This window comes from Anas platyrhynchos, chromosome 9 (genome assembly GCF_047663525.1).
Source record: "Anas platyrhynchos isolate ZD024472 breed Pekin duck chromosome 9, IASCAAS_PekinDuck_T2T, whole genome shotgun sequence".
Taxonomy (NCBI): domain Eukaryota; kingdom Metazoa; phylum Chordata; class Aves; order Anseriformes; family Anatidae; genus Anas; species Anas platyrhynchos.
In genome coordinates, this window is record NC_092595.1 from 20,077,047 (window position 1) to 20,102,508 (window position 25,462).

Sequence of the window (25,462 nt, forward strand, 5' to 3'; positions counted from 1 at the left end):
TTAATTTTCCAATTAATTTGGAGATAACATTTGTGCAAGAGGGATACCAGAAGCTAAAGAAGTTTGAGGAGTGCTTTAAAAAGCACTTAAGCTACAGCAAGCAGCCGTTGCAAAGCTTAGGGCCAATACCAAAATGCATATAGAAGTTTTTACAGAATGAGAGCTGCAGTGCAGGCCAGCAGGGACCAGGTAGTTTAAGTAGCCTAATATTTTAACTCCTGCCAGCTTCAGCTTGTAGAGATGTTAATTTAAGATTGTCACAAAGGCCATCTCCAAAGCCAAGGCAAAATTCTCTTCTATCACAACCACCAACAAAATTGTTCAGATTCTGTGAGTTCATCATGATCTGCTTTCAAATAAATTATAGCTGTAAATTTTTATACTCCTCTAATTTATTATTCCTAAATAATGTATAAATATAAATAAATACAAATAAATTATTCCTGAATAGTATTAAACTGAAGAGATACTTGATTCTGAACTAGAGCTTTTGATGAAACAGAAATGCAAATATTTAAGGAAATACTTGTAATACATTGTCAGTGCAAGCATGGTTTCAGTTCTGCCTCACAGCAGAAGTCAGTATGACAGATACCAGTATGTAACTGATGCTTTGATAAAAGTGACCCAAGTACTAGAACATAACCCACGTGCTGACTCAACAAAGCAGTAATCACTACCTGAGAATTTTCAGAACGTTGTTAAGAAAACTTACTGCTGCTTTAAATTCAAACTATTTGTTGTGTCACTACATACTTAGTAGATCTGTATTTGCTATTTTTCTTCTTCTTAGCTATTGTGAGGTCCTTCCTATTGAACATCTTCCTTTGCACTGAATCTGTTACCCTAAGATAACACAAATTTCAGAGGTTTGTTGATTCTCACTGTTACGCAGTGTGGTAGTAATGTAGTCTTGTTTAATGTAGAAAGTTATTTTCTGAAAGCAATGTGCTTATTGTCTTTTTCATCAGACTGTAGAATTGAGTTTCCAAATTCTGATCCCCTCCAAGCTTCCTGATGCAAATTTTGGTGATGTTGCTTTGTAATTTGAGTCAGTTCATGGAATGAAAATGAATCATCATAAAATGGCTATGATATGTGTGTATAATGTGTAGACATGTATATGTAATATGCATATCATTTTCATATGCATATAACATGAAAATGAGAGTTCATACATTTAGACTTAGAAAATGCCCCACCCATGGATGATGGGAGCTGTCTCTTGAAGCATTTGGTGTGGGAACGAATGTTCTAGGCTGTTGTGAGCTTGTGATTCTCTGTTAGCAAGCAGCACACAGGTTTGACGAAGAGGGCTGGTTGTCTTAAAACATGCTACTGCTTTCCTAAGAAGAGAGTGTTGAAAGTGTTTCTTCTTCCACATCCTAACTTTATTTAGAAAAGTGAAACAATAACATAAATGCATGATTGCATAAGTGGGACATATCTTCCTTATTTTTTTTTTAACCTTCTGCTATAGGTCAGAGCCTAGCTCCTGTGTAAGCATGATACCTTTTCCTTCTTGTCCATACCTAGAACTGAAGCAATTTGAAGCCAGACCTGTGATTTGTGGCTGATTCTGCACTGAAGCAAGCAGGGAATGCCCAAGTTCAGAGGGTTTTCTGTAGGTTCCCACTCAGTGTCACACAGAGTACGCGGGGATGGCTGACAAGATTACTATCCGCTTGACCTGAAAGGGTTCAGGCATTGCTTGCGGCACTTGGCAGCCCAGTACTTCAGGTCAGGCGAAAATTGATGCTGGTTTACTTTAACAGACTGTGTTGCAGAAGGTCTGGAGCTGCTTCATAAGCAGCGATTTCTGCAGCCACGGTGAAGTGGAGATGATGGGTGTCATACGTGTCAAGAGTCTTAATGCAAGTCCATCCATCCTTGTAAGAGCAAGTCCCAAGGCAGTTGTTTCAGGGCTAATGGTTGTCACATCTGAAGTTTATACAGAAGGAAGACAAACAGCAGGGAAAACAACTGATTCTGGACATCAGAGCCTTCAATACTGGTAGGCTGGGGCAGACCCAGGTCACTTTGCTTCCTGTTTTCATGTTTGTTTCTAGACCCTTTCTTTTGTACAGTGGTTTCTGAGTTCTGGTCTAAACTAATCTTCTTTCCTGTGGTTTTCCCATGGCTGGTGCTCTATGCAGTTAGACTCTCTATTGGTGCGTAACTTACAGGGTAGACCATTGAGACAGCTTCCTCCAAATCTGTTTTGAGAGTAGCCAACGGTTCTGAGTGCTGTCGGTGTTTTGCCCCTGTAATAGTTGCAGTGGATTGACACGACCCAGTTGTCAGTGCCCCCTATTACCAGAGCAGAAGCTGTCTGCTTTGTGTGTGGGATACGGTGGTACCAGTGGTGTGGAGCAGGCAGCTCTGTGGAGCAGGCAGCTCACGTTTGTCAAACATGTGCTGGGTTGGCTTGTTGGATCGAATGCCATTCCATCGGGTGCTGGAATATTGCTCTCCTAATGTCCTGGTGGCACAACTAAAAACTGGTTTTGCATTGTCAGAAAAACTGCAGAATGGAGAAATGACCTGTCCTAGATAGTGGACTGTCCTTTTTGTCTCTTTAAATTGTGGTTGTAATTACGTTGACCAACACTGGGTATTTTATTTCCATACAGAGTGAATGCAAGTTGTGATACTTTGTGCTTTTTTTTCCACTAGAGGAGAAGGTTGCAGTGATTTAGGTCTTCATTCCTACTTGGTGCTTGGTAAAATGACAAGAGCAGTGCAGAGACTGTAAATGCAGTGGCTGGGGGGGTTCCTACAGTACCAAAACAGGACGGCAGCTCAGCTAGATTCGAGTTTGAGGTCAGGGTTGTGTCAGTCAGGCTGTGGTCTTGCAGCCTCACAGTGGGGAAAGGCATCCATTAGGACTCTGTCAACATCAATTATGTTGGTTAGAGCTCAGATCAGCACAGGAACAGGACATCATCTTTCTTTTTTCACCCCTTAAGGTTGGTGTAGTACATAAGGACCCAATTACAGGGCATGCACAAACCTTACAGTAAATTAAAACATCTGTGACTGACTGCAGCAGCCTGAAGGTGGATCTCTACAGAATTTTTCAATGAGTTACATATATTCGAAATTACCTTGAATAAACCAAACTAAAAGGAAATTTATAAGTGTGCTGTTACGATGCAGTATGTGATCTCTGTAAAGTTGACTTGACAATTACTATGGATTTTTATTTTTTAGTCAAATGCTTGTAAATATATTTTTTAATAAAGCAAATGTATTTAAAGAAAAAGAATTCAATACAAAAGGACTAAAACTACACTGGGAAAGCATCTCTTTCTACTAGCTCTTCACCCTTGTGGTGGCCATAAATTATAAACTTTCCTTTGAGCCTGCTGCAGGTGTTTGTGAAGTTGTTAAGGCTCTGGCTCTCAGGCAGATCCTGCATATGTGGATTCTCTACTTGAAGCTTGTTTCCCTCAGTACCATGATACTTTGGTCAGTCTCAGGCCTGTCTTTCTATAGAAAAAAAAATCGGTATTTGCCATGGCTTTCTAAAATGTCAGCTGCTAACCTGGTTAGCTCTTACATAAAGCACGGGGAGCCTCATTTGTTTAAGGGCTCAATCTGCCTTGATGGTCTCAGCTTGAGTGTTGGTGTTTTCAGCCCATCTGGATGTGACTTTTATTTTTTCCAATAAATTTTATTTCACTGTACTTCCTGTTGCCTGGTTTTGCACTGGGGATTTTGATTGCATATATAAGTTATATGAAACAGAAGACAGGATTCTCCACCACGAAAGGTAGTGAGGTTTTTTTATTGGCCTGAGTGCTACGGGCATCTCGTATTTTCTGAGGACCGGTGAAGAGCACCATATGCAAACCCATCAGGCTGTTGTCTGTAGGGAGATCGCTGTGCTGCTGCACAGCCCCTTTTGGAAGCCTGTTCACTTTAATAATCCCAACCCTTCTGGCGTGACTGCTGCTGTGTGCATGCCTGCTTTGTGGCCAGGTACATCTGTGCAAGAGTCAGGTGGAAGCAGCTGGAGCTTAGCTCAGCACCTCTGCTCGCTCCAGCTCCTGCTGCAGGGAAGCTGTGGTGTGGTGGGTGCTCAGCAGGTCTGAGAAAGGGGGACCCAGCAGGGACTTGAGGATGCGAATAGACGTGGAAACTGATGGGCGTCGTGTATCTGTTGAGCCTTTCCGCTGGCAGAGCAGGGTGTGCTTCCTCAGCTCAGGAAGCTGGAGCTGCGTTGCAGTTTGGGCCTATTTTAAGTAGATAACGTGTTCAATGTAAGAAAATTGTCAGATTCTTCTTATTTATTACAGTGAACCATATCTAACAAATTACAACGTAGGAAGTCTTGAAGCAGACAACTTGTTTTTGTCATGTGCTGCCAGCATACTGAATTAAAAGGAGACCAGTATCTCCCTTCCCGAATTTTGCCTTCAAGCTCAGAAGCATGACAGACTTTCCACTAATAAGACTGGTGGTTTTTTTAAAGTACTAATTTATATTTAAGATTTAAGGGAAAAACAACGCACAAATGATATATCCAAGGCTGTGTACGTTTTAGTAGTGGATGAAGAAATTTACTCATAAACATGTTGTTGTTTTTTTTTGTTAAAGATAGTTTTTATGTTGTAACTGGAGATTTAAATGAAGTGTAGTTGCTTTTTTGGTGATACTTAAAAAGCTCTGTAATGTGTTGTTTGGGAATCAGGGTGCATGTTTGCATTTTGCAGTAGATCTCACTTGGAGGGGGATGAGACACAATGAATACATCAGAACGATACTGTGGGACAGTCTGATTTTTCTCCCACAAAAACAGAAAAATCATTTTAAAATACCTGCTTTAAGTATAGGTGAGGTTAAGTTGCTTCAGATGGGATTTGACCAGTAGAAATTACTTGGCAGGCTATGGAACTTCATAAATCTTAATTAAATGTATGTTTTGGCTCCATCCATGACAGTTAGTTGAGCCATATGTACACAGATTAATAGGAGCCATTAGAGTGTTTGGTTGAAGGCTCCTGTAAATAAAGCCCAAACTCCACAAGAACTAACTGCAAGTCAATAGTTAGGCTTCTACAAAACCTTACTACGGTAATGGGTTAAATCCTACAGGGAAGGAAATAAGACTGGAAAATAATAAAATCTAGCATCTTTTTTCTCAAAATCTAACTTGAATTATGGTTCCAATATCTGCAAGAAAGTTTAGAAGTGTTGAAATTTGTTAAATATTTTAATAATTAGTAAACATTGCATTTTTTTTTTTAATTTTACTATGAAATTAAGGAAGTTTAAGGACAATCTCAAATGTATGTTCCTGTGCTCAATTATTTGAATTTCACATGAATGATAAAACAGCGAAGGAAAATGAACTTTAATAATAGGAGGGCAATAGGTTTACTCTTAAGTGAACTGGGCTCCATTTTTTTTTTTTTAAATTGGTGTTTTGCCAGTGTAAATGCTGCAAGCTCTGTTGCCACTGAAGTCTTAGACCAAATGCTGAAGCAGCCCTCTGCACAGCTCCTTCCCGTGTACACTTCTATGTGGAGGTGTAGTAGGCTTTGGGGAAAGCAGGGAGAGGATGACTGCACAGTGTTTTCTTCTGGTGACTCGCAGTTTTCTTTGCCATACCTCTTTGGGTATGTAATTGATTTACAGGTCTGTGAGTTGTATGCATTGTGTTAGTCTGTTCTGAGTTCGGTGGGGGTTTGGGGAATCACTGCAGTTGCAGACAATCTGAGATGGAGTACACAGAATAAGTAGCTCAGGCAGTACACAGAATAAGTAGCTCAGATTTTCTGTGGTGCTGTAAGAATTGCTGGCTGTTTTTTTATTTTTTTATACGTATGGGGTGCATTTCTTGTTCTTAAACTTTTTTTTTTTTTTTTTTAGTTTTCATCCAGTTTATACAGGCCAGTAGTTTGTAACTGACTTGTATATTTTTTCCAATGAGGGTATTTGTATTTTAATTCATATCAGTTTGATGAAGACTAATTTGAACTAAGATGTGGGACAGCGAAGAAATCAGAACTTTTTTCCTTCACAGGTTGCTCACTCATAACCAGGCCTTAGGGCTGTCTGTCTGCTGTCATTCCCAGTGGCAGGCTGCTTTAGCTCACCGGGTAACTTTTGAGCTGTTTGTAGCTGAACTTCACTGGGCAATGCCCTGAGCAGCCAGATTTGATTTAGCCCTACTTTGAGTGAACCAGGTGACCTGCAGAGGTCCATTAAAACCTAAAATATTAGTAGCAGTAGATCAGATAGATTTTTTGATTATTTTTTTTTTTTGCATGAATACCTTGTTTCTTTGTTGTTTATAATTTCAGGAGCATTACCCTGATCAACTGAAGGAAACACTCACTTGCCAGTGCAGTTCTCTGCTCTTCGTTCTTTTATGGTCTTCGATCCCGAGTTGTGGGGCCTTACTGATAAATACTGCGGGATAGTTTTGTTGCTGTTTGTAGCAGTTAAATTCTTTACACTTGGTTTGGTGTTTCAGGTTTACTTCAAGTAGGTGAAGTCTGCCTTATATAAGCCCTTACTTCTTATAAGAGTACGGTCCCCTCTGTGCAGTTTGGATTCTAGCTCTGCCTCGGTGTTTTCAAGATTTCGGATTTCAGTGTGGTGGCAGCTGCGTGGATGCAACCCCCACGCCGCTGCCTGCTCCAGGCTGCCTGGGAGATGCGCTTTGTGCAGCTTTGGTCTTTTCTTGCCTGTGGGCAAGCTGGGGACCACAGAGACTGCCGGCACCTGGTTGTGCCACTCTTCTTCCATCCCTGGTGAGCCTTTCTGTTCTGCTGGATAGGCAACGGAAAGTGGTTCTCATCCCTGAAGGCTTTTTCTTTTCCAGGTACAGTTTGTCAGCTGTTCGTTCCCTTGCTGTATGCTGTCTTCCTTTGTACATTTGTTTTTATCGTGTTTTACAAAGATGATGTGATCAAAGCAAAACATGAGTGTCTTAAGCTGTGATATTACACTTAAGGTAATGACAGCCTTGTCACACTGCTTTGTTTTAGTACAAGCCCTCTGTTAATTTCTGCTGACCACTCCAATGTGAGATCAGTTTTCTGAGAGTTCACAATCAAATCATCTGCAGTGGCATTTAGCCCTCTTACTTGCTTTTATCAGAGCTTTTATTAAAATGGTATCTATTAATTGTGGGCAGATTCCTCATACAGGAACTGCTCGCTGCCCTTTGTTTGAGATACACTTAACAGTCTTCAGTTGTTAATGTTCTTCAGATAGTTGTTCATGTTTGTCCTTAGTCCTCCTAATTTTCTTGCAATTTGTCTGCTGGTGGTTTTGGCCTTTAATCTCTGTTTTTGCCGGGCTTTCATTTTTGAATGATAGAGTGGCTTTTTTGATCCAAAGTGTCTCGTCACTTGACCATGAAGATTTTTGAGAAGCATGTAATTTCTGTTCCCAAAGTTACTTCCCTTGTAAGGTTTTGAAGCTCTCTGGGAGAAGAGCAGTGCTTACACATACTAAATAGCATTGTGGTTTGCTTGCTAATGAGGTGGGGGGTTTACGAGGCTGAGGCTTTTGTGGACTTGCTGCAGGGAAATACGAAATCTTGGAAAATAGAAGTGATCTCCCTTTATGATTTTTGGGAGATGGTTGGATTAAAAGAGCTGGAAGCCCTAGGTCCGTGGTGTAATTTGGGTTTACCAACTGTGCACATTAATACTGGATGAAGACAAGAAATATGATTCACCAGCTTCCTCCAACCTGGTTTACAGCTACAGACATCGATAATTCTGTTCCAGAGGGAGCTGTTCCGAGTTGCTAAGACTGATGACTGTGTCTTTCATTACAAGGTTCCCCAGCACAAAAATCTATCAGGCACTACTGCGTTAAATATGCTGTGGTGGGGTTTCCTGCTATCCAGGCTGTGGCAGCTCTCTGGACAAGCAAGTGAGCTGGCTTGGCGTGGATCTGCAGTGGCATATGGTGTTGAGATCACTTCCTCGAGCAGGTCGCCTCGTGGACAGAAAACAGTTGGGATTAGATGTGAAACAGAAAGGTGCTAATTTAATGCGGTAGTTAAAATATTGATTTGAATTTGTAAGGCTCTGTGTCTTTGAAGGACACCAATGAAGGGAAGCACCAGATGTCTGTGGATTGTGTTTGACTGATGACATTAACATATTAAACAGTTTGCATCCTGCGCCTTTGCAAAGGCTGTGGCTGAACTGTAGGCTTTCTGTTTTATCTTGACTTTCGGGTGGTAGTCCTTTGGGAGAAAGGGAGATTACTGTAACTGCCGCAGGTGTGAAGAAATGGAGATGCTGCTGAGAACCGCAGCAAGCAGCTCTGTTGGGAGGTGACAAAATGCTTGGCCTGGGGAGCTGATGGACAGAACTTGCCGCAGCCACAACAGCTGCTGATGTGCTGTCTGAAACTGAGGGAGCGATGCTTGTAAGGGCGTAGTGGGCAGGCAAAGCTGTGCTTCTGAGCCCTTTTATTTCTGTTGGTTTGTTTTGCCTACATATTTTTGCTTTTCTCTTTCAGTATCTAAATGTTCTAGTGTATGCTTTAATAAAAGAATAAAAGTTGACTCAAGAAGTCATTCTGAGATTTTGGGATGGCATTTAAGGAGGGTGCTAAGGAAACGAGGCAGCCACCTGCTCTTGAAGCTGTAAATTGCTCTGTGCTCCTATTGCTTGGTCTTCAAAGGGAGGGGAAAAGCACTTTATCTAGGATGATAAGCAATACTGCACACTTCCAGTTCTTATCCATTTGAAGAATGTGAGCTTAGTAGCAAGAGTTAGCAAATTCCTTAGAGAATAAGCCAGAGGGTATGCATGTTTCAACAGCAGAGAGACCCTGCCAAAATTGTAGAGCATTAGCAATGTACTGCAGGTAGAACAGGAGCAGCTGCTGAACTGACATGAACTCTTCTGTATGGGCCACATTTTGTGTAATTTTCAGCTGCTGTAGATGAAAAGAATGCTGAAGACAGAGGATTTGCAGTCCATGTTCTTGAGAAAATACATATTTTCTTCTGTTGTGCTGAATACTTTGTGTAGTTGGCCTCTGTGCACAGTTCTCATGCAGAATCTGCCAAGCATTTTTTTTTCCTTCAGTCATTATGTAATCAGTACTGCACAGCTTCCTGCTCCAGTTTTTGTCAGATCCATTAAATATACAGGAGAAAAAGAAACGAGTGTCTTTAACTTGAAATAAAGGTCACCACCCACAGGCGAATTACGGCAGTGTTCAGCGTTTTGTGTCCTGGAGCTACCTTTTCATGTTGACCTTTATTTTGAGACAATAGTATGGAAATGGGAACAGCTGATAACAATCTGAATACAGCTGATAGAAGCTGTTTTGAAAATCTGTTCCAGGATAATTCAACTAGATTAGTTAATTTACCAGTTGCTGGGTTCTGTAGACAGAAGCAGGACAGAGCTTAACATCTTATCGGTGTGCTCATGAATCTTTTCAGATAAGTAATAATGGCTGCATCCGCTGTATTTATAAAGCCATGCTTTCAGCATAAAACCTCTTTAGCCTTTGTTTACTTAACCGGTAGTCTTCAGGACATGGATTTTATCAAGTGATCTCAGCCTGGTGAGACACGGCAGCTATGCAGATGTGTTGGTAGGAATGACTTCATTTTAGCATCGTGTTTATGCAACGCTTCTCATGTGTGTCCTGAGCAAGCCCCTGGTGTGCTGGGGATGAACAGAACAGTTTAATCATAAGCAGTGGTCGGGCTTTTTTTATCTTGTCACTAAATAACCTGGAGTGTGAGCAGTATCTGACTTGAGTGAAATGTTTAAAGGGCAGGAAATCTGTCTAGATGTCTAGCAGGAACCTCCTCCCACTCTCCTTCAATTGGACTGGGAAGCCAAGCAGTGAGGTAATTAGTGAGAAGTTTGCAAGGAGAAGCTTCATTATGCGCATATATATATATATATATATACTTATATATATATATATACACACACACATACAAGAAAAGAGGGCAAGTAATTGATGGAAATATAAATCTTTTCCATGTTAAAAACTTCAGTGTTTCAGCATAGTAGGAAAATAAAATATACAGGGTAGGTTTTCACTTTGGTAGGAGCAGTGGAAAATGACTGTCGTCTCTGGAATTTGAAAAGGCTGGAGCTTGCAGTCAGCAGGGCTGCGTTACTGCTGTCAAGCTGAAAATCCTGGATGCTGTTTAAGCAATGCCATATGCCCTCCTGAATTGTCAATTGAGAAACAAATTGGGGTGGGGGGAACTGAAACTGTAAAGCTCTTTTCAGAACCCCATCTGGACTGAATAAAAACGCAAGCGCCCATTGTGAAATTTAATGTCTGATTGAATTTGGCCTCAAAAACATAACACTAGTAGGTCTGCCATGTTTTGTTTTGGTGCAAGATTGATTTTCTTAGCATATTTATTTTCTTTGTGCAAGTCAGATAGGGACCCTGTGTGAAAAATCAGCAAAACATGCAGCTAATGTGGGTAGAAATAAGAAATGTCTCATCAACAATACTGGAGTGAGTTGTTTCAGGCTGGTAAAGCTGCCACGTATACTGGTTGTGTGTAGCTGTTTTGTTTTGATCATGAATATGTGGACAAGGCACTCCGGCCTTTTCCACCGAGTCTAAAGAGGAATAAGGCCCAGAGTCAGTGTCTGCCTGATGATGGGCAGAAGGCTGATTTTTGGCAATTGTCTTGAGACACGAGGAAAAGCTTTAAGGAAGTTCCTAACCTGTGATCCAGAAAATAGGCTGATAAATAGGTTTTGACCCATTCCTGGAAAGAAACAGGTAATTCGGACTATTTCTGAGCAAGTCTCTGAAAAGCAGCTAAGAAAACAGCCAATTTACAGTAGTTATAAATTGTCCATGTGGAGATTTGCACCTCCAGTGGAAAACTTGAGGGATCTGAAAACCAAGGAGGCTGAAAACTCTTCTAGAATTAGACTGAAAAATAAGCTCTCAGTTCCATTGCATGCAGCAAAATTATGTAAATCGTGATTAGCAAAGATACAAGTTGTAGCCACAATCATATTAGTGCTGTTATAGGGGAAAGAGATGAGGCTGAGTTGTGAAAGCTAGTACTGGGGCATGTGTGTAGATTGCCATTGCGTTCAGCTGAAATTTAGCTTACCTTATGTTTGAGCTTATGCATGGTGGGAGATTTTGGTGAAGTTTTTAGTAGTTTTGTTTTTTCTCCTGTAGCCCAGCAGCCCTGCTAAGTGTCCATTTCCTCTGAGTAAGCGTCTGATATGCAGGATGCTTCTGAAAAGTGATCTTTCCTCTGCTTTAAAAACAAAAGCAGCTTTTTTATTTACTTAGGTAATTAAAAGTGGTTTAGGTCTCTAAGGAGAAAATTACCTAGACAAGTTACTGAAAAAAAATAATAATCAAAGCTGAAGGAACCATGAAATACAAAGGATAAAAACACCTTTAAGTAACATTTTGTTAGATTTAATGTTTCCAATGGATATGTTCCTCTCAGCCTTCAACAGGTGGTATTCTTCAAGTTACATGGGATGTCTGAGAAAGTGGAGGAGGGAAACCAAGAAGTGTTGGTGGTATTGTCTGGCCATGGCTGAGCTCTGCAGGTGAGGAGAGAGCAGGGAGCGAGCGGCTGCCTCTGGCTCTGTGGTGTCTGGGCCTGCAAGAGCAAAGGAAAAGGGACATCCACCTTGTCTTTATTAAATCATAAGTAATAACTTGGGAAGAAAAAGGGGAACTTCTATGTAGTCACTTGGAAACAGAAGATGCAGTTTGAGGAGCATGAGGAAATTCCAACGCAGCAGTAGAAAACAGGATTTTAGAAAGCAATGCATTTCCAATAAAGCAATGCATTTCCAATACTCATTCAGGTAATGCAGATATTTACAAGAACCAGTGCATCAAAATTTGGGGGGCAAAGGGGGCAGAGTTTGTGAGGTTAATAATTATATGTAAGAAATGAGAATATATTTCTCTTTCACAAGTATGCTGTAGCATTCCTCATTGCCTTCAAAACCAAAAATTGATGCTTCCCTGTAGGAAGGGGTATGTGTGTGTTTACCTGATTGGATCAATAGAACTATTTTAGTAGGTCAAAATATGGTGTAGTGAAGGCTATTGCAGAAATCTGTGTTCTGCAGAACGAAATGCATGTGTTTAAGGTTGCCATAGCAAAGATTTTTTCAGCACTTTTGATTAGAGGCACTGACTTGAAAAGAATGTTTATTCAATGATACCTCAGTAGCTACTACTTGGTTGCTGCACTTCTAAATACTTTTTCTGAATATTTTTGACATAGTCTTTCTTTGAACATGAAATGTAGGTTGCTGGCAATAAGGTTGTGCTGTAAATCAACAGACTGCATGAAAATCGCCTAAATTACCGTGATCTCTCTTACAGAAGGAGGAAGAGCAGCAGCAATCCAGAAACTGAATGTATGTCAAGTAGGTGTATGTGTCTGAGCACATCTCAGTCCAAAATTAACTCTCCACTAGTGCTGAATGTTTGCAAATTCTTGGAAACTTGGAAGAAAAGATCTGTTGTCTGTGTTGGCTGTTTGCTCCCATTTGACTGTTCTGTGAATACCATGAGGTTAGAAATTCCTGCCTGCATCTGTGGTAAGGTTGGGGGGTTTGTACATCTACTTCCAGACCTTTTTGTTTTCATGGCCTTTTTCAGTGTATTAGAAGGGAAGTGCTTATCTCTGCTACCCAGCTACTCTTGCAATCTGAAAGCTGTGCCTGTGTGACATTGAAAAATATCCTATTGCTAGGTGGAATTATTGGGGATAAATTACACTCCAGGTAACCTCCTTTAGCTTGTTAGGAATTTGTCACAGAAGAGCTTCTTGTTGTTGCTGCTCTAGGATGAATTTAGATTTCTCCCCACCTCCCCTGCTGTTCTTCTTCCTGCTCCCCACCTCCCCCATAGCTCCCTTCCCTCTTTTTGCTTTGGAGGGGTGCGCAGAGACATTAGCAGCACTGTGGGAAGGAAGCCTTGAAGCTCGGAGCCCACGCGATGATAGAAAGGGCAGCGCTTTCATAGGGGGCTTTCTGCAGAGAAAACATCTGTGCTTCAGGGGCCCTCTGCTCAGAGCAGGCAGAAGGCAGCAGAAACAGAAAATGAGAGGGTAACTGCTGGAGGAAGCGGAGATGTAGGAAGTAAAAAGGTTCAGATGGGGATGGTTAATGGGCAGATACTGAGGACTGGCTCTTCAGAGGAGGGCAGATAATATATGCTATTTTCTGCTTCTAGGCTGTGTGTTCACAGGCTTAACAAGCCTTTTTAGAGATATTTATGCTTCTTTTTCTTAATAGTACTTGATAGTATGACCACTGTGTGGCTAAGAAGCCGTTTTAGTTTGTGTGATTAGCCATTCAAATGCAGCACCTCGGTGTTTGTGCCCTGTGGATCAAGGCGCTGACTGTTAACGCAGATCTTACAACAGAGAGGTGCAAAACCTGTATTGACTGTGCCAAGGGATGAAATGAGATGTGTGGGTGGTGTGTCACGCAGGTGTGTTTGAACTTCATTGATGTTCAGACGTGCTTGTAGCCGAAACCTCTGCAAGTGGCCCTGGGGATGTGCTCCTCAGGCATGAGGGCAGGTGGCAGGACCCAGCCCCAGGGGGCAGCTCAGGCAGGAGTCCGCTGCGTGCCTTGCCCATGAGCATCTAAGCCATTTTGCCAGATGATTTTTGTCACTGTACACATCTTCACCTCCTTTTCTCCCCATCTCACTTGTTTTGGAGCATTCCTACCTTTTCTGGTTGTTCTTTACTGCAGCTGAAAGAAACGTCTCTGTCCATCACCAGAATCCCAGGAGCTGGAGCGTGTTCGTTCTCCTCTCTGCTGGGCCTTGCTGGTGCCCTGGTAGGAGCAGAATGGGGAGGGGAGGGGAAGGTAGAAGAGGAATAAATAATGTTTTGTATTCCCTGTCATGCACATTTGCTTTTCCTTACCCGTTAGCATAAGGTTACCTACAGTGGGTAGTTCTTGCATTTCTGCCGCGTGGCTTCATTTTCACGTGACTGTTTTAAATAGTATGTTTGCATGGACCTGAAAGAGCCTTCTGTCTTAAAACAGATGAAAACTCCAGGTCCCTGTTTAGTCAGGGAAAACTTGAGGCTAAGATGGCTGCTTGTGGTGCTGCTTCTCAGACGGCTTGGAGTTATAAAGGAAAACAGAAGTGGAGAATGATTTTATTCCCTATCTTTCTGATATTAGGTAAATGTTAAAGTGATTTTTTTCTTCTTTTTCATGGATGAATTTGTTCTGGATAAACAGTGGTGATACCTTTTGTGCCTTTCAAACTGAAATTGGGACTGCAGGAGGGAGAGAAGCTGGTACTGGAGTGATTTAGCGTTTAATTTGGTGTTTCTTCTATGTGAATTGTGCTTTGGTTTGTGTGTTTTTCTGCTGTACTAAATTCTATCAAATTCATGTCAGCTCTGTATCCCTAATTCACATCAGACTGGCTCCCTGCTTGGTCCTCTGAATACAATAGTTGATTTGATAAACTTGACGTTCTTCCACAGGGGACTAGCTGCTACACAGGGGTTGTTCTGCTCATTGTACTGAAATTACCTTTGAATGATTCTCTTAGTTGTTTAGCAACAACTTTTCCAATATTTGCATTTTTTGATGTATATTCTGGCATTCAGAAATTGGGTGTCTGGAAATAGACAAATTAGCTGCTTACTTTTAAAATAGGTCATACTTAATGTACATTGAAAATAAAACCATATGTTGTAATTTTTCGACGCTATTGGTTTTGTTCATGAATACATTTCTTAGTCAAACAGTTAACTTTGTTTAAAATTTTATTTTCATTTTCAGGCTCTGTAGGGTAACTGATTTTATAAATAAATTACTGGACATTTTCTGTTTAATTAAACTGTGCATTCTTAATAAATCAGGAGAGAGGAAAATGAAGACAGACTTACTTAAAAGACTGGTTGCTCCATTGGCTTCATATCAAAGTTTAGATTTTATTTCCTCTTAATTTTAACTTTAAGAAAGAAAACTGTATTTGAACTTGGAGACGTACAGATTCCTGAAGGAGAGGTTCTGCAGCAGTATGGAGCTATTCTGCCGGGTGAGCAGTGCCCGTCTGTCTCTGACAGGACTCCATTTGCAGTTTGTTCTGTCAAGCCTTACTTGTGTCTGGTAACAGTCGATGTGTTTATTTCATGTTTTAAACAATTTTAACTTGGTACGCCAATCAGAATTACACTGAGGTCTTTTTTATTGTTTCTGCAAGCCTTTTGGCTTTTTCTCCTAGATACAGCTTTTTCAGATGTAATGTTCTGAAGTAGTTTTTGTGTGGCTTCTTTATTTTTATTTTTTTTTTAACTTTTTTATCTTTAGTCTTTTTTAAAAAGCTTATTGGGTAGTAAAATATATTTTCTTGTTGTCGAACTACCTCTATAAAAATATGTACGTGTTCTTTATAGCTTCAGCATTGGCAAAGCTTCCAGATAGCTGATTGGATATGTTTCAGATGTATTTCATTAACTGCCCTGGGTGTGGGAAATGCACATAGATCAAAATCATCTGTTTAATCTCTGTTTTACATTGTTGCATTCCTGTTATAGTAAAACATGAGTTTTGAAAGGCAGAGCAGTGTAAAGATCTTGTTCAAAAGCTCCCTTAATCAAAGATTTAAGTATGATTATAGATACATCAGCAGACTTCTGTTTTGAGCAAGTGCACGTTGAGCTAACAGAACAAGTCATATAAACTAGTGCTAAGTAATAAAAAGTCGTGTAAAGCTACGTAATTGAATACTGATCTTATAATGATTTACAGCTGAAAGAACAGAGCTTGGAAAAAAATAAATGAATTTCAGCTCCATAGGAGTGGCATTTTTTTCCTGCCCTGAGCTGCGTCAGTGCAGTGTTACCTGGAGGTGTGTAATATGTTGGTTAGGCAGGGACCAGGGCCCCCACCCCACTGGGGAGACAGAGGTGGGACTGACAGGGCAGAGGAGCTGTCAGTAAGGAGATACTGGGATACAGGGGAGGCCATCTGGTCTTCCAGGAGCTTTACATAGCTGCTCCATGTGGTGTAAGGGCTACCAGAACAAGAGCACAAACCGAGCTTCCAGTGCAATAGAAGCTGGAGACAGGTGTGCAAAGAAGAATTTGGCAGCTAGGAGATAAACGAAGACAACAAGGGAGCACAAAGCCCAAGGACCTGAAACAAAAAGGGAGGGAGAAAGGAGAAGACATCATAAATATGAAAGATACTAACAGTGTCCAGGGAATAGTGAAAGGTGAGAAAACAAGATGGATCTGAGATGTTAGCTGCCAGGATAGCAGCAATACCTCTGTCGTTATCTGGAACAAGCAGAAGTACAAACTGGGGCTCTGTTACTTGGGGCCCTCCTTCCAAAGCACTGAAACTACAGGATTGTTAGAGCTTGTGAGGAGCTAATTTAACAAGGTGAAATGAGGAACAATCTTGCCAGGTGGGCTCTTTGGGGTCACCATGTCGAAACTGAGCCAACAGAAAGCAGCTTTCCGATCAGAATTCATCTCCTTGGTCTTGTTTTTTTTTTTTCCTGCCTTCTGAAATAATAGTCATTTTTATATGGATACATTTGGTGGAGATTTCCAGTGGATTGCTTAGACTGGTGCCCAGATTTTGAGATTTTTTTTTGTGTTTAACATTGTTAAATTTAACAGCTAAATAGAAGACCCAGGTATTTGCAGATAGTTTGGATGATTTCTTCCATTATATGTTATTCCACATCCATTGAAAGTAAATACTACATGTGATGGAAGTGCTTGTTTAGGTGTCTGGAGCTTTTAGGCCATTGATAATTTTATTTGAGAAACCTGTAAATAATTTGAATCATTGAAGTCAAGCATGTTCAGAAAGGAAGACCACATGGTTGTGCCACAGGTAGGTTCAGAGTTAGGAACTCCTTTGGCCCAGACCCTGTGTCAGGTACTTGGAAGTGGACTGAGTGGTGGTACTTGGGGTTGCAAATCTTGTGTCCCTGGTATAATCCAAGCTTATTCTCTAAGAAATAAGGGCAATATTTACCACATATTATGAAGTAATTAATAAATGTAGTCAGTAGCAGCATTTAGAAATTTAGGGGTAGGTACCTTTTTTTTTTTCTGACTAATTACACAACTATTGTTACTCCTAATCTCTAAGACTGTTTCCAGTCCACAAGCTAGTGTTAATGTTGCACCACAAATGTCTGGTTTGATTTCAGAGTGTCCTTTTAGGATGTTTTGTCAGTGGTTTTGTGAACTAAAAATGTGTCGTGATATTTGTGTAGGTGCTATTTTGAATGTGCACTTTTAACGTTTTGAGTTGTTTATTTTCTGTGCTTGTTCTTAAATTTGTCTGGCAGTGTTAAAGTATTTCTTTGACTAGGTTGATTAGAAATGAGACTTGCTATCTGTGAATAAAGTATTCTGTGGCATCAATCCTAGGCAGTTGATCCTAATAAGAAAATATGTACGTCTGTGCTGCAGTTAATAGTTTCAATGCAAAAATGTGGTCTGCTCTGGTACTTGTATTTGTCTTTGATCAAAAATTAAGTTCGTTATTCTGCTTTTAAATCTCCAAACTAAATTTTAGCCCTAGAGTTCCAAGCTGTTGCTTTTGGGTATGTTGTTTTCTGTCTTCTAAAACAATCTTGAGTCAAAGCCAGCTAAAGCTAGCTTGGCGCTAAAGCCAGCTCTATGTTTTTGTGACATTAAGTGAGGAGTAGCAATGTTGTGGGTTGCTATTGAGAAAATTGTTAACACAAAGCTGGAAGTTCTTGCTTATAACCTTTTCTGGCTAGGAAACTTGACCAATACAACATAACTGCTGTAATTCCCCATTTATACTCTTTAGGCAATGTATTGTAATGCTGTCTATTTGCAGAGGCCAGCAGCTGCTGTAGCGCATTCTTAGGGTTGGGATTTATAAATTTGCTTCAAGCACCCTTCAAGCCATAGTCATCGACCTCTAATGGCTATTGCCAAGGTTCTGTGTTGCTACTAGAGTTTCTTTCAGCGGTGGTTTGCAATGACTTGCAATAATTTACACCAGTCTTAGTGTGGGAGAACCTAAAAAAAAAATGAATCTGATAAATAAATGAATGTTGGAATGACAGCTGAGCCCTACTGCTCAATGTCCAAAGTCAAAACTGCAGCTTAATATTCTTGCCAAGCACAGTCCTGTAGGCAATTATATGCAAAATGTGGAGCAGCTGAAGGAAAAGTTTGAAGTCACTGTGCTTGTGGGTATTAGCCATGTCAACAACACTAGCAAGGGTATGGAAAAATGCTTGAATTCTGGTTTTGGCAGGCAAAGAGTAATCACATTAAACTAGCATACTGTAGTATAAGAATGAAGAGTCTGTGTTATATTAACAGCTACGTGCTCTTAAATTTGTATGTATTTCATTTCAGTTTACTGCTGTCTTTGGTTTTCTTTGTGCACACAACTCCACCGTAGAACAAATTCACCTCTAGAATAAGGACTGGGAGTCAAGATGCAACTGAGAAACTGAGCCAGAAGAATTAGTGAAATTCTGCTTTGAAATCTGTTCTCTCAAATTTTCTTTCTTTCCTTTATTTATTTTTCCTCTCTCCAAAGAAGATGAATAGTGGTAAAAAAACAATAAAAAATACCCTCCTCATTCTCACCTATAAATCTATCCTTGTTCAAATAGCAGAAAATGGTGGTAGTAAAAGGGCAGAAAAAAAGGTGTGTGTGTGGGGAGGGCAGGGGCATGCTCATTATTACAAGTATAATTTTGAAAGGCTTGTAAATTAACTAATGCTTTCACATCAGAACAAGCTAAAGAGGCTTTGTCAATAAAACTCCAAATTTATGTTCAGATGTTATAGAAGCATGTCTGTATGGTAGCAGTGATGTTGCTGTTAATTTCCCTGCTTTGTCTGAGCATTAACTGTGTTTCTTTCTAATGACATTTGTTATGGTAGTTTCAGTTGCATTTTAATAAATACATTTCTTTAGATAAGTCAGGCTACTTAAGACTGGCAAGGGTAGCCAAATGAGTGGGAGGAATCGGTAGAGAAAATGGTAGGCAATCTAGTCCCTTTGATCTCATAGTCATAGAATTTCCATTACTTTGTTTTCCAGGTGGTTTGCAATATCATCATCATAACTGTGCTGTGTCTTTTGCTTGATGTCCTTCAAATCAGTTTTTAAGTGAAAATTATGTGTCTGTTATGGTACTTTTCTTTCTGTCATTCTCCTAGTGCTTAGTGAGAGACTGACTAAAAAAGCATCTTCATGAGTGCAAAAGGTGGAGTTTTTCTGCAGCCAGATAGATTTCTGTGGTCTTAACCAAGATCGAAGCTGGTAAAGAGCTCTCTGGGGTTGCCTTCTTGATTATGTAAAAACATGAAAATTTCAAAACAAAAAATCTATATTTTAGGGTGGAATCCTTTCATGGAAACCATAGGCATTGTGCATAATTACTCTTTTGTTTGTTTTTTTAAAGGCATAGTTCTATATGTCCTTAAGGGTAAATTGTGCATGTTTTGTGTCTTTCAGTACATTTAATCCCTGTCAACCCTATCAAGGAAGATGGGTTGAATCCTAAGAGCCGAAAAAGAATAATGCCTGACTTGCTAACTGAACCTCCTGCAATAGATCCTGTTTACGAAGCTCGTGTTTACTGCAATATTCCTACCATTGCTGAACGCAGCATGGAAGGTAAGCTTTCTGCGTGCAAATGATAATTTAGTGGAAATGATGACTTTGTGCATCAGCAGTTCTTCAGTGGTTGAAACAAATTACAGCAAATGCCAGCTGGTCAATGAATTATGCTAACACATTCAAAATGCACTGTCCTTTTTTTAATATCCCCTTTGATAACTTGATTTTTGGAAGTGGCTTCTGTTTCCAGTCAATGGTCAACTGGAATTCTAAAATTGGAAAATTGGAAGGGGTAGCAGTGACAGAGGTATTTAATGTTTGAACTAATAATGTTTATTACATGTGAGCTGCACTGCAAATTTTATTATTGTTGTCTGAAAAACAATTAACTTAAAATTCAAAAAAAAAAAAAAGACAAAACCAACCAAAAATCCCAAACAAACAAAAAGAATGTATTCATGTTGGAACTCCAAACCATTAGACATAGTCACCTTGAAGGCACATTTGTGTTCTTTACTTTATGGTGGTTGCAGCACGAGTTCCCTCATGTGCATAGCCCACTAACATAAAATCACAAACTAATATATCAAAAAGCTACAAATTAAGTGTGCTGCAAAATGCATCATTACAATTAAGGGTCTGGAAAGAGGCATCATAGAAGTGGAGTAGCCTTACTGTGTTGGCTGAGACCAGTGCTTGAATAATTTCTTGTATGGCTTTGGGACTTTGGATGTAGTATGGAGAATGTGCTGAGTACCTAAGTCTTGTATAATTTTTCCTGTGACAAGAACTCATCATCCCTTCTGGGTTTTTTTGTTCATTGTAACATTAATTATACCTACCTTTTTTCTTATATATATATATATATATATATATTATTATTTTTTTGTGCTTCAGGTCATGCACCTCATTATTTTAAACTAGTATCAGTTCAAGTGTTGATTCGACATGGAGATAGGTATCCACTATATGCCATTCCCAAGACAAAAAGACCAGATATTGACTGTACATTGCAGCCTAGCAGGTAAAATTTCTGGCTTATACCATTACTTAATGCATGGTTTGCTTGATAATTATTTTGTTCATCTCCAAGAAAAAATTTCTGCAGCTTAAAGCATGGTGTGGCTTCTGATGTTTGTGTATTGTGGTGGATGAAAGTTGGCACAGGGAGGGAAGTTGTGTGACTGGTGTACGGTACTTCTCTGAAACAGGAACTGTTAATTATTACCAGGTCTGATCAGAATAAATTCCATAAATTTCTATTAAAAAGCCAAAGCTACTTAATTATTTAGGTTACCATTCTTCTTAGATAAGCTTCTAGACACTTCCAAAATGTTATTGCATTGTTTGAAAATATCTCTTCCATTTCAGCTATACATGTCTCCTTTTGTGTGAACACAAAAATGTCTGGGTCACTACCACAGGAAAATTGATATTTGTGTTTTCTAATAAGTAAAAGAAAAAATAATATAAATATAGGTTTTCAGAGTTTCCTCTTAAATTAATGATTTGTCTCAAACTTTCCCCTAGGGAAGTGTGAAACAAAAATTTAATGATAAAAATGCAAGTTAAACAAAGTAAACTGCTTGCTACTTGAAAACTGCAGGTGTACTGTAGCTAACATTCTCACACTGTCACACATCTGATACTTGTTTGTCATTAAAATGTCACTTACCTTTCTGTTTCAGTGTATCATGCTTCTGTCCAACATCATGTCTTTGTAGTTTGCTGATGCTTGTCTTGATACCTGAATCAGTTTGAGCTGCTTCTAGAAGAACCTCTCTCTTGTTTAGAGCTTTTCATTGGTAAAAATGAAGCATAGTGCAGAGCAGTAGAAATCAACAGGACCAAGACTGGGAGCTTAAATCATCCTAGCTTGCTTGATTACATGTGTTTTTCTCTTTTTAAGTAGGATATGTGGTATTTTCATTATTTTTGTCCCAATAGAGGACTATCCAGTGAACCTACTGAATGTTTACAGTTGAAGGAAAAACATCAAGAAAAACTATCAGACATTAATAAAATCTCTTGGCAACTTTATACTGCTGCCCACTCAACAGCATCAGGTGTGCAGCTTTCCGTGACTGGGGGTTGCATTCAATTTGTGTACCTGCATGCACTGCTAAGGGAGAGAGCATAGTGGGCCTCCTGATCTACTGCTATACAAAGCAGTGCTGATATTACCATAAATACCTCTTTTTCCCAGAAAAGCATGGAATCTCTTTCTTTAAAGAGAGATGATGTTCTTGCTTTTCTTTTGTAGAATTATTCAGAAGTAGCTTTGCTCTGTCAAGCTGAAAATGTAATGGCACGCTGAAAGTGCTTTTCTGAGTATTAGATATATCAAATACGTACTTCTTGTCTTGATAAATTAATGGGCCATTTTCCTTAGAATTTCAGTAGCCTCCTATCATCGAGAGCGCTTGTGATTTTATCTTTAAAAAGGTAAAGATAAAAGAAATTGCCTTTGTGAATAGAGATCCTGAAATTTGCAAGGTTGCAGTGCTGTCTTCAGTTGTCAGTGTTGTAATGTTATTCTGGCACATTTAATTGAGAAATAGCCATATTGCTGACCAAGCTACTGTTGTGGCTGGGGGGTGACCCTACAAAAGCTTGAAAGCTGAGCAGTTTTAACCTGTGTGTGCACATACACAGATGCAAAGTTTCAGTAGCACCTGAACTGTAATACTCCTTTCTCCATTCTGTTAGTGAAATTAAGCCTCTATTGAAGAGCTGTGCTTTTAAATAAAAAATCTTACATGTTTTATGTTTGTTCTTAGTCTTATACAATATTCCATAAATACACACTTCTGTATATAATATATACAAATAAATACTTCTTAAGACTAAAATGGCATGGAAAAGTAGACAGGAGAAATCTGCTTTTTATAGCAAACATGGCACTGGAATTGAGAAGATAAAAATAGCTTCTAATTTTGTTATTTTTAGTGTATATATGTACTCATATTAGCTACTGCTTAAAGCAAGTATCAAAGTCTTTAGAAAAGATAGTACTTTTCCAGTGCCTGTCATGAACACAAATATAAAGGTTTTTTTTTACTGTTATTGAAAAAGTTTTACATGTATAAAGACCCAAGTCACTTGTAATGTAGTTCATTTTTTTAAAGACCTTTCACCTACTTTTATGTTGACTCTTCTTCTTTATTCATACTTAAACTTCCACCAAATATTTGTTCTGTCAAGAATTGGCATTCTCAAACATCCTCCAAGAGAAGTTTGAATTGTTCTGAGAGGTGCCCAACCCCAGCAGTGCTCTGCACCCGCCGCAAGCTCGCTGCCTGCCTGAGATGCAGCATGCCACACCAAGTTTGCAGACAGACATCTCAGCCATAGAGTCGTGTGCCCAACTAATTTATTTAACAAGATGGAAAATGAACAATTTGTTAATAGCTGTGGTAACATTTTTAATGATCTGCCTCTGAGGGGTGAGATTATTTTCATAATAAAGCACAAAGTTAAGTGGTATGATCCAGGTTCCTTCTAGAGTTCTTAAAGGCTCTGATCCTCTGATCTTACTCAGTATCTGTCATGTTAGAATGTGTGTGAGAAATCTTTATTGCAGAGATATGACAACGTTGGATGAGTTGCGGTGTTTCTCAGTATTACAGTGCCACATGAGACCTCGGTTTTGTTTTTGTTAGAAAACCTTTTATAGGTATTTCTGCAGTTTCAGGCAAGGAATACAACAGCGTGAAAGCCATGCAATCAGGACAACTATCCACAAAAGGGCAAGGCAGTAGTGTAGCTTCTGCCACTGCCAACAAGAGTGGCCAAGTAATGCAGTTAAGAGGGCACAGCCTCAGGATGTGTGGAGGCCAGCAGTATAGATGGCCCTGGCTGTTACTAATTTATGAAGCATGAGAAGATCAATGTACAAGTCATATATCCACTACCATGCGCCACCAGTAAAAATGAGTAGAGAACAAAAAGACTTTGTCTCCTTGAGAACAAAGTTTATGAATCTCCTGGCTGACTTTGAAAGGACAGCAGAAAGATTAAAGGAGTTGGCTCTGTACCATTGTTTCCTGATGGGTTAAAGCTGACCTTTCTGAATAAAGATACAATTGTTAAGGTTTCTATCATTATTTTGATGGAATATTTATTATTTTAACATCAGGAAACTATTTGCTGTGTTTGGTTGTTAGGCTTATATCCCTTTATGATGTAAATTTGGTGTTTGATTGTAAATGTATTTATATTGAGAGTATTACAAGGTATAGAATTGCTACCTTTGAACTGGAGGTTTCTTTATGCTCTATAATTACGTTGAGATGTCTGATTAAAAGTCTGGCTTGTTTAAGCTTTCTGTATGTTAGTTCCAGATAACAGGCTGAATATGAGCAGCATACTTCTTTATTCGACTTGGCATTCAGCTGATGGAATTCATTAATTAACCAGATTATGCTACAGCCCCATGGACTTTTGATGGATATGCAGAATAGACTTGAGGTCACACTTGGGTTTTGCGAATTATGGATTGTGACATACAAGTGTGGAATGAATATAAGCAAATGGATTAAATGCTTTGGAGATTCCTTCCACCTAAAACTTCAATTAATATTATTTCCATTGTTCTCGATGTAAATTTCCAAGGGGAACTGAATAATACATATATTCCCCCCACCCTCCAAGAAAAGTATTAGAGTGATGTTAGTGAAAATCTGTTTACTGTGGTGTTTGATTTTGAGGGAATAAATTAACCTCCCACTTCCCTTCCCTTTGTACCTTATGTGTTGAGTGTTAGAAATAACAGGTACACTATGTGTCTTCTCTCAGGTTTTTATCTGAGATAGAGAAGAAATGTTTTCTTGAAAATGCTAAAAACGATTTCAGAGGACTGCTATAACTTAATAGTATGCTGGGTTAATTGTCATGTGCTTCGAGTTTTAGTAACAAATATTTGAATTTCAGGTTCAATACGAACATGTCTTGAAACTGCCAAGAAATGAAAGAGGAAAGTATGAGAGAGGCGAGTAGTATATTGTGAGCTAAAGCAGGTGAGGATTTTACGTGGATTGAGGTCAAAGCATGAACCAGACCACAGTCAGGTGAAGAAAGATCTCAGGGCCTCTTCTGACTTCTCTAAAGACTCGGAAGAGGAGTGAAGTAGACCAGAACACTGGAGAGTTTGGTATAAAAATGTACAAGCTGCACGACTTCTGTGAATAAACACCCCCCCCCCCCCCCCCAAATACTAACGCTGTCTTTAGGATCTCTTCTGCAGACTACTGTAATCCGTTGTTAGTTTTAGTGGCTCACTTACATTCTAAAAGAGAAACAGTATAGTCCTCTGACTAAGACTTATTTTGGCTACTTGACCTTCACAGAAGGCACAGAAAACTTCACAGAAAGCTTTTGTTTGGAGTTACAAAAATATTTTTCTTTGCCTTTTAAGTGGAGGAGCAAATGGATTTGCTTTTGGTGCAGTTAGCAGACGCAATCTGGTGTGACACAACTACGGAGAGGTGATGGTCATTTGTCAGAAGCTGCGTCCCTTTACTTGCCCAGTGACGGACATGCTGAGGTTTCTGCAGCTCCTTGTCAGAAGATTGGTCCTCTTAGCTCTTGCAAATTCTATGTTTGCTTTAAAAAAAAGTGACATTTGCATAGATAAATGAGATTTTCTTATGGGGAAAAAAATCTATAGTGTGATCATGTCCACGACCACAAGTTCTTTGCTGAGGCACGTAGATCTCCTGCACAGTTGCAGAGCGCAGTGCTGTCAGAGGACAGCACTGTGCAGTAACAGAGGTAAGAAGAATAAAAAGATTACCTCTCCTCAATTTTGATAAGCATCCATAATCTGCTAACTGGTCATTTTCTGTTGGATTAACTATTCCATTTTAGCTTTT

General features: G+C 39.5%; 1 protein-coding gene across 5 annotated transcripts in view; it reads left to right on the forward strand.

Moving 5' to 3' along the window:
- Window positions 1-25,462, forward strand: part of PXYLP1 (2-phosphoxylose phosphatase 1) — a 54,943-nt gene that overhangs the window by 18,533 nt on the left and 10,948 nt on the right. For 4 of the 5 annotated variants that reach the window (XM_038183596.2, XM_027464133.3, XM_072042352.1 and 1 more), the window contains 2 exons: window positions 19,485-19,646; window positions 20,487-20,613. In XM_038183596.2, coding sequence (XP_038039524.1) covers window positions 19,485-19,646; window positions 20,487-20,613 — 289 coding nt within the window. Of the gene's footprint in view, window positions 1-14,033; window positions 14,175-19,484; window positions 19,647-20,486; window positions 20,614-25,462 lie in introns of those variants that run through there. The other variant, XM_038183594.2, reaches the window with a different exon arrangement.